The sequence below is a fragment of the Plecotus auritus genome, assembly GCF_963455305.1.
Source record: "Plecotus auritus genome assembly, chromosome: 12".
NCBI classification, from domain to species: Eukaryota; Metazoa; Chordata; class Mammalia; order Chiroptera; family Vespertilionidae; genus Plecotus; species Plecotus auritus.
This window is the reverse complement of record NC_137778.1, coordinates 35,864,254-35,876,119: the sequence shown is the minus strand read 5'-3', so window position 1 is coordinate 35,876,119 and position 11,866 is coordinate 35,864,254. Positions and strand designations below refer to the sequence as shown.

General features: G+C 53.5%; 1 protein-coding gene across 2 annotated transcripts in view; it reads right to left on the bottom strand.

The window, feature by feature from the left end:
- Positions 1-234: 234 nt before the first annotated feature.
- Positions 235-11,866, bottom strand: part of CASQ2 (calsequestrin 2) — a 45,207-nt gene continuing 33,575 nt past the window's right edge. The window contains exons 9-12 of one of the 2 annotated variants that reach the window (XM_080648267.1): positions 4,835-4,935; positions 2,991-3,065; positions 1,531-1,571; positions 249-1,304 (exon numbers count right to left, since the gene is read on the bottom strand). In XM_080648267.1, the coding sequence (XP_080504393.1) occupies positions 1,016-1,304; positions 1,531-1,571; positions 2,991-3,065; positions 4,835-4,935 (506 nt within the window). In that variant the 3' untranslated portion in view covers positions 249-1,015. Of the gene's footprint in view, positions 1,572-2,990; positions 3,066-4,834; positions 4,936-11,866 lie in introns of both variants that reach the window. The other variant, XM_080648268.1, reaches the window with a different exon arrangement.

Sequence of the window (11,866 nt, the reverse complement as noted above, 5' to 3'; positions counted from 1 at the left end):
CCCTAGAAACATGTTAGAAAGCGTTGAGATACTGGGAAACATTAACATTTAAAGGATGGGCGGAGGAAGGAAGGCCAGGAAGCAAAACTGAAGAAACAGAGAGAGAATGGGAGCAGGATCAGAAAATCAGAGAGATTTCCAAGACAGTCTTAATATTGGGGAGCTTTTGGGTCTTGCTCCCCGGCATTGGCTATCAGTTTGGCTCAAATGAACTCATAAAAATTGTCCAAAAAAAAGGAGATAGTTTTAATATTTTCAAAATATGACTTTAATGACAGTTAGCTAGTATTCCATAAAAGGATTGCCCTATTTTGGAAGAATTTGCAGTGTCTTACACATGTTAAAAGATTGAGAAAATAAATTAGAACATTCTTATTCACACTTAACGCTAAAACTACCGAGCACGATGTAACTTTCAGAGAGTTCTGAAGGCACTTGGGCATGTTTATTTTAGTGCCTCAGGGCATCACCATGAACTCTGTTTACTGTCCTGGTCAACGGTGGGAGTGCTGGTGAAAGGAGAGCTACCTGACCTCTGGATAAACCAACCCTTTCTCCAAATGGGAAGGGGGGTCCAGCCCCGAGCTCAGGCTAGGAAGCCACCTGACCCATCAGAAAAGATAAAAACCTTTCATTCTTTCAGTGTCTCCCCCTCCCATATGTGAGACTTGTCCTTCAGGGAAGTTCAGAGAGCACGTTAACCTCCATCCACACGCACTTGTACAAGGCCTCTCGATAGCCATCCAAAGGCTCGGATCTGCGCTCATAATGGTCTGACCGCCACTTAAAGAATAAACTTAATAGAGCCAGGAGAAGCTGACTCACAAGCCTGTCTCCAAGGCTGAGCCTCCCCCACGAGAGTCTCACCGATGTGCCAGGCACGGGGCTATAGGATCAATTGCGTGTCTTCCCTGTGCTCTGATGATGATACGGCCACTGCGTGTTTGCGAGTTAGCAAGCTGTCCATTCTGTCCCTGTCGGAGCCAAAGGAGACAAGTAAACTTGAGTAGCGGTGTTAGGGGAGGGCTCTCCCTGGACCGCCAGAGTCCAGCGCTGCCATGGCCACGGGTGGCCGGACAGAGAGCAGGGCTTTCCCGTGATGGTCAGGACCATCCCCAGGGGAACAGTTCCCCACTGTCCTTGCTGAGCGGGATGACTGGATTGAGAAAGGCATGTGCACGTGCTGAATGGTACAGCTCCTGATGGGAAGGGGTGGGAAGAGATGCTGGGAAAGGGAGAGGAGCGGCTGGGCATGGCCGGGGCTGCTTGCTGCCACCTGGTGCTGTCCGTGTGGAAGTGGGGAGCTGGGATTCCGTTTTCATCAAAACCAGGTGGAGCCGGAGCTAGTCATCATCATCATCATCATCATCATCGTCACTGTCATCATTCTCCTCCTCATCAGAGTTATCGCTGTCACCATCGTCATCGTCATCATCGTCGTCATCGTCGTCTTCCTTGTCGTCTTTCTCGGTGTTTATCTTTCCAGAAAGCACGTCCTTAATCCAGTCCTCCAGCTCCCCGGCCGTGGGCAGGTCATCGTCATCCGGAATCTCCATCCAGACGCTGTCGGCCTGCGGGCAGGGGCGGGAGGGGGCCGTGAGCGAGGCCGCGGGCCGAGTCGGACCCGAGGGCCCCACGCGGCGGGTATATAGATCCCTATCCAACAACATCTACAGTCCATTCTTAACGATTTTAATTTATTAATGAAATCGGTGCTGCTCATGAGTTGATACTACTAGTAACATGTGGCTCTTCGTCTTTGTTACTGCTTTAACTTTCTTCTGTGTTGGGGCCAGGTGTGCAGCATAGTGGTTCAAGGATCATGTACTTGACAAAGTGGTCCCCTGGGATTTCCAATCCCCACCTGGCACCATACGTGGTTATCACAATATTAGTGACTATTTATTCCCTGTGCTGTACTTTACATTCCTGTGACTGTTTTGTAACTACCAGTTTGTACCTCTTAACTACATATTCTGTTTTATATAAACTAGAGGCCCGGTGCACGAAATTCGTGCAAGGGGCTTGGCCCTCGCATTCGGACAGTGGATCTGCTGTTCAGTCTAATTAGCATATTAGCTCTTTATTATATAGGATTACATTTCTGGTAGTATAGCCAGGAAACTACTACCAACGTTTCCTGCAGGGATCGGACTAGGATGGGGTCAGCAATGCAGCGTGTTTTTGCTTTTCACCTTATATGCTACTCTTGTTTTGAAGTGTTTCAACTTGAGCAAATTGTTGACATTATTATTAATATAAAAACTAGTTTATAAAATACGTAAATTTAGAATTCCCCAGCTGATTGAACCCTGCCGACAGGGCGAGGGGAATGGCTAACGGGCCCCCTTCACATGCGTCGGGACCAGTTAGGTGTGGCTCTGGTGGACCCTCTGTGGCCATCCCTTTCCATCCATTATCCATCTGCCTGGTGTGTCTGTCCCCTGTGTGTTGTTATGTGGAGCTGCATCAGATGTCTGGACTGAGGTCTGCCATTCCTCAGGCTCGGCCAGTCCTCCTCACTAGCCTCGGCCACCCTCAGGCCAGTGGGGCCTGGATGGTGAGGAGAAGCCCCGCCATCTTCATGGCTTCCTCCCAATTCCTGTGACCCGGTCTCCTGTCTGCAACCTGGTGCCAGGGGGCGGGCCACCATCCACCATGCGATGGCAGCTCCAAGTGCACGGTCCGTTATGCGAAGAGACCTTGTTTGGGGGCATTGGAAGAAATGGGGGGCTTATTCCCAAATAGGCTGTGACCCAGGTCAGGCTGGCCCCATAAGCAAGGTCATGTGCCATGGGAGGGAACCAGGAACCATAGGTTGGGACTGGTTCCGAGACGAGGCGTGGGCCACACTCAGCTTGGGCGGGGCCCGGGGTCCTGCTCCTTTTATGAGGGACTGGACTCCCTGCGTGACCTCACGGTCAAGGCTGCTCAGCAGAACACAGGGCCGGCCACGGGGGCCTGGGCAAGCTTCCACGGGGCATACTCACATCTGTCACGTTCACCACCCCAATCTGCGGCTTGAATAGGTCGATCTTGAAAGTCTTTTCCCAATAGGCAATGAGCTGTGGCAACAGAAGGTAAAATTAGACAGCGGGGACAGGGCATTCCCTGCTGAAATCACTTTGTGGTGCACCCACCTGCCATCCCATCATAGTAACTAGGTCACCGCTGGGTGAAGGGCTCCCAACAGCTGCGGGCACTTAGGAAATTGAAGACTTGCCCAGCCCTCAGCCCTTTACATCAGCACGGGAAGAAAGGATGTCATAAACCATGAAACGTGTAATATGGACGCGTGTGCAGCTGTAGGGGGGAGCGTTGCAGAGGTGGTCCAAAGTCAATCCCCAAATTGCTTGGGGCTCTTTATAGCTTATGTGGTGGGAGAGATTTCCCTCCGCCTCTATCAACGCCCCATTTAAAAACCCCTTACGCTGCGCCACTCTGCCCGTGAGGTCGTTGAGAAAGCAGTGACGCGCCGTCCGTTGGCATACAAGTAAGAAGAGTGCCTCTTCATTCAGCCAGGCTTGGGTCTCTGTGGGCTAATCTCCGACAGGGGCGGGACTAAAGGATGGGGGGCCATGGACTACCAATAAAAACGGAGGCGTTCTGTGGTGGGAAAGGCTCCCAGGTGAATACATAGCCTGATGGGCCCTGGAAGTCAGAATAGTCTGAGATTTTTCCTTTGCAAAAAGCAAGGCAAACATATAGAGCAGGTCAGAGCTGCAGACCACCCGCAAGCTTGCATAACCAGAGAGTCCCGATAAATTAGAAACACATTCACGCCGTGGCCAGTTACAGCACACAGCGCCTCACAAGACCGTGATTTTGTTAGGACTGCCCGAAACAATGGCACTGACCTCAGGTGTCACGGAAGTCTCTGCCTTGGATGCACTCATCCTGCCTGTGGGCTTGGGGTGCAATCACTAAAACCCCTCGGTTTTGTCTGTTTAGCCATAGCACGACCGGTCCTGACCTATGCACCGAATGCTAACTCCTGGAAGAAGCTAGACTTGTCATTTATAACCTATGAAACGTGTCCTGATGACCAGCAGTTAGCTCAGTCTCTGAGGTCTGTTGACTGACCGACGAAGCTTTGGCATCACGTAGACCTGGGCTGGAACATCACACCAACCAGTCACTGTTTGGACCTCTCCAGCTGCCGTTCCTTCCCTCTGTGACCCGGGGGTGATAAGCTGCATTCATCATCATCACCACGGGGCTTGTGTATCGTCCAAATTCTGCTTATTCTCTTTAAACCAAGCACAACCAAGGCTTGCTGCTCATTGATCGCTGGCACCAGCGAGAGTTCGGACTTTAAGGCTCTGATGCATGCTAGTCCCGGGCTGGGCACTAGGCCAGGACCTGGGAGAACCCGACGGAGACCGGGTCCCTGCCCTGGGGGTTGCTCCTTCTCCCCGTGCAGCTCTGGGCTCTATGCAAAGAGTTCACGTCTGGTTCTCATCACTTAGTAACTCGGGTCACCTCGAAACGACAGTCCCCACCCAGGAAAACGAGAGAGGTTACAGCAGTGGGTGGTGATGGGCTGCAGGCAGCTATGGGGCTGCTGGCAGAAGCATTTCAGCAGCTCAGCTGAGATTTCTGGTCTCCGGGGAGTGAGAACAAATATATCTAACCACGTCAGGGTCAGCACCAGGCCCCAAGGTCCATGTTGCCCCCGTGGCCAAGGTCTCCCCCGCTGGATGGGACGGCCACTGCGTTTATGCAAGTGCCCCTCCTGTTTCACATCCTCCTTCACGTGAGAGGCCCTCACACCACACCCAGGCATGACACGGTGACGGCGACCACGGCCGGGGCCCGGGTCTGAGCCACTCACCAGAGGGAAGTCGTCCGGGTCGATCCAGATGATGCTCAGGTCCGGGTTGTCGGTGTTGTCCCGGGCCACCTGTTTCAGGGTCTCCAGGAACTCGTAGCCATCTGCAGCCAGATCAAGAAGGTGAGTAACCCCCGTGCCTACATGGCGCTCAGCACGGACGGCAGAGGCTGCGGTTTTTCCATGAGGGTTTCTTAAGCCATTGGCTGTGTACCCTCAAATTATAGGATTATTCTATAAAATGAGTCAGAGGAGAACTCTGCCACAAAGCAGCTTACTCAAAGGAAACAATAAAGTTTTTGAGGAAAGAAATGAAAAGTTCACAGGGAAGTGGCTGGCTTGTAACTCAAAACCGAGCTCTGATCCGATCGCTAACCTGCAGGTGAAGATTAACCCGCCCGGCCTGGTCGTCACTCAGCCCTCTGGGCGGCTCCGGAAACCAGCAACTTGCCATCCCTCAGTTTCCCCAGGATCTGTGCTCTGGGACCAGGACATGAAGCCTGGACCCTTGGTTTTCTGCGGCCTGGAATTCCTAAAACCTTCCGATGAAGGGAGCTCATGACTTAGAGCTGGTTTCATAGTTTTGAGAAGTCAATGGGGTGCCCCTCCCTCCCTATTTCCGTGTGGGCTGTGCCTTCCCCTTAGTCAGTCCGCAGCATTCATTGCCCCCGGGGGAGGGATGATTCATAGGAAAAGCAGACCCTGTCTTGTGAGTTTCAAGAACACAGATTTCTTTCTCTCTCTTTCTCTCTCTTTCTCTCTCTTTCTCTCTCTTTCTTTCTCTCTTCCTTTCTTTCCCTTTTTTCTTTCTTTCTTTCTTTTTGCTTTAAAAGCTTAAATCTTGTAGGATTGCACACAACAAAACTTATACCATAAACAAGCATTTTGGAAGAATGTTTAGTAAGAGAAAGCCTCGGCAACCCCACCCCACTCCCAACTGGAAACAGAGTTTAGACTCTGGAAAGTCCCTGGGAATAAGCCTGTGTGTGTGTGTGTGTGCATGCGTGTGCGCGCGCACGTGTGTGTACATGTCCGTACACACAAACGAGGCCCATGTGAGCCTTGCTGTCCGCATACAGAAGTGCCACAATTTCAGGGAATCCTAGAATATTGGGCACCCATGCTCTGATCTGGAATAAAACTCGGGGAAAGGGGGAGACCCAGAATCAATCTCTGGGAGAACTCTGACCCCACCCCTCCACCCCCCACCCCTCCGTCCCTCTCCCCACCCCTCCACCCCTGCAGGAGCACCAGGGCAGGAAAGTCAGGGCCCACCCTCTTCTCTGTGGTTCAGAGGATCATGGGCGAAGCTGAGAGGGAAGACAGATCCAGCCGCTGGACGGAGGAGCCGCTGGTGACCTTGGGACAAAGCTGGAGGCCAGACCGAATAACAGATGCCACTGTGAGCGGCAACGATGACGATGACTTCGCCTGTCCATGCCTGGGAGCCAGCGGGACACTGGCCCCGGGGCTTGGTGGGCGGGGTGGGGGAGCCCTCACTGACAGACCCAGGTTCCGCCATCCAGGGATAAAATGTAGATTTAGGTCTAGACCAGTGGTCAGCAAACTCATTAGTCAACAGAGCCAAATATCAACAGTACAATGATTGAAATTTCTTGTGAGAGCCAAATTTTTTAAACTTAAACTTCTTCTAACGCCACTTCTTCCAAATAGACTCGCCCAGGCCGTGGTATTTTATGGAAGAGCCACACTCAAGGGGCCAAAGAGCCGCATGTGGCTCGCGAGCTGCAGTTTGCCGACCACGGGTCTAGACTATGAGGTTACGTTTCTCGCATGGCTGACTCTGGCCTGAAATGTGGACCTTCTGTACAGCCACTCACCAGCTGCTTAGGAATTCAGAATGGCAACCGCCTTTCTTTGTAAAGGTTTCTTCTTTGGTGGGGGCCCCCAGCCAGTCAGGCCCCTCTCTCTGGCCTCTGTTTAACAAGCCTCTCCCTTCTCCCGTCACCCCGGTCTTTGTTTGGCTACTTGGGGCCTCTGGGTAAAGGTTTTTCTCAACACTTCCTCGTTTTCTCATGCATTCCAGGCAGCATGCACTCTGTTCTTAGCAGCTCTGCCTTGCGTGGGTGTAGTCACTTCCAATGTTGTTAGTTCATAAGATTGAGACGGCCCCTCCGGCCTCCTCACCTGGAAAGCAGACTCCTGTCAGCAGAGAGGAGGGTTTCTATGACCACAGGCCTCCCCCCCACCACCCCCCAGCAGAGAGGAGGGCAGCCTGGGGTGAGACCACAGGGCCATGTGCTGGAGTGTTCATTATCCACCACTCGGGGGTTGGGGTGGAGGTGGGATGGGGGTTCTTCCTCCTGCAGCCCGCAGTGTGGCTGAGAGGGTCAAGCTCCCACAGGGGCCCTGGCTGCCGCCATCCGGGCACCACGGATCCTTCTCTTCCGGGCACGTTGCTGTGTCACAGGCCGGGGAACTTGGTGCCCCCCGGGTTCCCTGTGGATTCATGGAGTAGACTACACAGACCACAAGGGGGAATTCCTCCCAAACACCTCGGGTGCCTGCTTTCAGCAGCGGAGAAAGGAGGGTAATATAGGAAGCCACGTTGCCAATAGTCTGGGAGAGGAGAACCAATTTTAAGAGAGATCTTGACAAATCAGAAATGCACAGAGAGGATGACATTCAATGACACAGACCCAAATCCAAGGGGAAAGTACCCCTGAGGTGCAAAAGACCAACTCCCGTAAAGGGGAGGGAGGGGCTGTGGAGGCACACGTGTTGTGGCGGATAAGGTCACGAGCAGAACTGAGGCTGAACACATGCAGGACGGCGCTGTCGTTTTCTGATGGGAAAAACCCAAAATGGTGGGATTACTTTTTTCTTTTTAATGCTACATACAAGAACCTTTCCTATTCTGCATTCTAGAGCAGGTTTGGAGATTTCAAAAAAGATCAAAGGGATAAAAATTGGTTTCTGCAAGCCCAGCCAGCATGGCCCTGTGGTTGAGTGTCGACCAGGAGGTCACGGTTTGATTCCTGATAAAGACACAAGCCCAGGTTGCTGGCTCGATCCCATGCCTCCATGCCTCGAGTGAGGCATGCAGGAGGCAGCCGATCCATGATTCTCTCTCATCATTGACGTTTCTATCTCTCTCTTCTTTTCCCTTACTCTCTGAAATCAATAAAAATATAATTTTTAAAAAATTGGTTTCTGCAAGAAAAATCAAGTGGATTGGAGTTGTTACACAAACAGGAGAAGTCAAAATTGGGGCTTACTGCCTATGTTTAAGAATGCCAAAGCTTTGGGGATTTTCAGAGGTACAAGGAAAGCTCAAAAAACATGCACAGAGTTTATTAATAAAGGAAGTTGACGTTAGAGGCAGAGAAGTTATATTCAGAACCAAGGGCAGCCTTCTGTCTTTCAGGACGATGAGTTCTATATGGGCACAATCCCTCTGCCCCCCAGAAATGTTCCAGGACAGACAGGGGCGGGGGGGGGGGGGGTGAGAGACCAGCCTGAGGCTGAAACACGGACGCTTGGGGCAAATGACCTTGGTCAGAAGACTGGTTCTGCCATTTAGAGTGTGACTTAGGGCAAGTTATTTCATGTCTTTGTCCCTCATCTGTATAATGGGGGTGATGGTAATAACGGTACCGATGTCACAGGATGGTTGTGACTTAGATGAGTTAGTATCTGTGAGGCCCTGAGACAGTACCTGGCGCACAGTAAGCTTTTGCCACTTTTGTTTGTTTGTTAATCTTCACCTGAGGATACCTTTTCCATTGATTTTTAGAAAGAGTGGAAGGGAAGGGGAGAAACAGAAACATCGATGTGAGAGAAACACATCGAGGGATTGGTTGCCTCCCGCACGCACCCGGAACAGGCTGGGGATGGAGCCTGTAACCGAGGTACGAGCCGTTGGCCGGAATCTATTCATTGAGCCAAACCGGCCAGGGCTGGCCATTATTTTCAAATGCTCTGAGTTCTTCCAGCTGAATGCAAGGAGCCTGGCCATCCGCCTGTTCATTCAATGTTTACATGCAGGGCACAGGGCTGGCTTAGAGGCGGCCTAGATCCGTACAGCGGAGAAGTCCCACGCACAGGAAGTTACGTCACGACGCAGGACGCGTGGGTGGTCCCTTCCGGCCCCTGCTCCTGACTCGGTGACTGGGGCGGCGGGGCGGCAGTTGCGCCTGAGCGAGCCTCGCTCAGGTGGGTCAGGGCGGGCTAATTCCATTTACCGAACGCTTTCTGGGTACCGAGTGCTTTTGCATTTAATGTTTGCACTGAGTCTGGTGGAGGGTAGGAGGATTTTATTGTCTCCATCTTGAAGAGGATGGAGTCGAGACAACAGGGAAGGTACGTGACCTGCCCAGTGTCACGGGCCAGCACGTGGCGGAGCAGGTGTTGGGTCTGCACAGCTGCAGCCGTTTCCGCAGCCCGCGTTCCCGCCTTCCCGCCGGGGCCTGGGCGCTCCTGCCTCGGGTTGGTGCTGGAGGTGCCCGGGAGTGAGAGCGGTGTGAGGGTCAAAGGGCTCGGCCCCAGGAGACAGCCAGGGGTGCGCATGAGGCCATGGGGGCGCTGCTTCCGCCGAGGCCGTGGGACTGTGCCTCCCCCTCTGACCTGTGGCCGAGCCCCGGCCTCCCACAGCCGCAGCCACGTCCCTGCGTGAGCCCGGAGCCTCGGAGACGGAGCTAAATAAAGAAGAGGGCCCGGCGCTGTGAGAACCATGCCGGCTTCCCTGCCCCACGGCGCGGACCCTGCGCTCCCATGACCCGGCTGAGGGCTCCTGCCCAGCCAGGTTTCCCACGGCGGGCGCGAGGCCTCTGGGAGCCCCGTCTCTGTGGGAAGGAACCCGGTGACCACGCGCTTCTCCTTCCCAGGTGGCCGGGGCTGGTGGGAAAGAGCCGACCCCGGGCCCCGGGGACCGGTTCCAGGCTGGTCACAGCCAGGTCAGCAGCCAGGGCTCCGTCAGTCAGAGACACGTGTGTGTGAGACCCAGGGAGCCACCAAGAAATCCAGGCAGGCCTGTGTGTCCGCTGCGCCTCGCCCCATGCGATCGTGAGTGTGCCATGGACCTCTGCGTCTTTCTACTGTTGCTGGAGGGGGTGGCGAAGGACCTCGAGAGCAAGGAGGCTGGCTGTCCCCTGGATGACATCAGGGTGGTCACTCCGAGGGGTGGCGAGTCTGCAGCAGGGCCTTGCGGTGCAGGGCGTGGCTGGGGAGCCAGACAGCCCTCAGCTGAACGCGGCTCCGCGGTTTCCCTGCCATCAGCCTCTCTGGCCTCAGGTTCCTCTGGCGTAAAATGGGGGAGGGGGGGGTGGGGACTAGCACCTCCCGCGCACGAGGTTGTCCTGTCACATAAGCACACAGAAGTGACCACCATCCTCGTCTTCTTCATAATCGTGCAGAGGTCACGGAGTGGCTTCAGGGACCAAGTGGGATCCTCTCCATAAAGCCCCCGGCCCCTTCCTCCGGACTGCCAGCTCTCTAAGGAGCTGGGGGTTGTTTAGGTCCCCGAAGGTGTGACCTTTCCGTGGAGAGCAGGCAGTGCTTTGGTTGGGGCGATAGGCCACATGTCCCTTTTTAGAAAGAGCTAAGGTAGAGGAGGACCCGCTGTCCCGGCAGGAATACAGTTCCTAGTTCACAGCCCGGCCTCTCCACCCAGGGTCACGCCTCAGTGACCTGCGGGCAATGACGGACTAGCCAGAGGCAGAGACTTTCATGGAAAAGCCTTTCCCTTTCTCAGCCCCAAGCGGACAGAGCCTCCCTCGGGGAAAAAAAAAAGATGCTTTGAGCTCCTCCGCCCCCACCCAGCGCATTTCTCCCAGCTTCCCAGGAACAAGCCCTGGCTTGGGAAAAGCCGGTTTCGGGCCCAGGGATATTTGTGCAGGGAGGAGGTGGAGAGTTTCAGGAGCTTGATTCATGGCAGCAATCTCGGTCAAACAGGTTCCTGCCGCTTCTCCGAGGCTCTTTGTTCCATTGTTCCCGAGAGCCAGACTGGCCTCCCCACAGCCTGGAAGGGGTGGGGGGTGGGAGGAGGGCCCTGGAGTCTGGCCAGCAGGCTGCGGCCCATAGATGGCATCTCTGTGCACAGCACCAGGGATCCGATTCTGTTTCATTGAAGCTTGTCCACCTCGGGCACGTGGCCTCCTTTGCTGGTGTCTCCTCCGGGGGCGGAGGGGTGGCCAGAAGCTGTGGAAAGAAGCTGGAACCACACTGGCTTTTTTTTTTTTTTTTTTTTTTTTTTTTTTTACAAGGGCTAGATATTTTCGAAGAGTTTTTCCAACTCTGCAAGTCAGTGATGGGGAAACTGGGACATGGTGGACATTCAAACATTCTAATAAAGCTCTGGGCGGGGGGAGGACGCTGTCAGCTAATTTGGAGCATAGATTTGGTTGTGATACAATGGAATGTTATGTAGCCCTGAAAAGGAACAAAGTATGGATACACACCACATAAAGGAGGGACCTTGAAACATTACAATAAGTGAAAGATGCCAGATCCCCTCTCCCCTCACCCCGCAACGGGCCACATATTACATGATTCCATGTAAATGTGCAGACCAGTCGAATCCATAGCGATGGAAATTAGAATAGTGGCTGCCAGGGGCTGGGGGAGAGGCAAGGGGTGACTGCTGAATGTATGGAATGTCTTTCTGAGGTGATGAAATGTTCTGGAATTAGACAGGGGTGCTGGTGGCACAACTTTGTGTGTGTACTAAAGCCACTGGCTTGCACACCTTAAAAAGGTGAACAGTATGGCATATGGATTGTATCGCAACTTTTAAAATTATATGTTAAAGACAAGTCAGGGTTTTGTCTGTAGGAGACTGTGGCGGTTGGTCAGTCATCTGCCTGACAGTATTTACTGAGCACCTACTGTGTGTCAAGGCACTTGCGAGGCCATCTCTTCCTCCTTCAGGAAGTCCCACTAACTCTCAATGCCCTCTTGGGCAGTTTCTCTTCTCCGAGGCTGTTTCTCATCTGTCCCTATGAACGTACAAGAGGCCTCGGACCCTGGCGAGCACCACAGAGCTCCTCATCCCCTGGAGCAATGGCTCCCAAACCC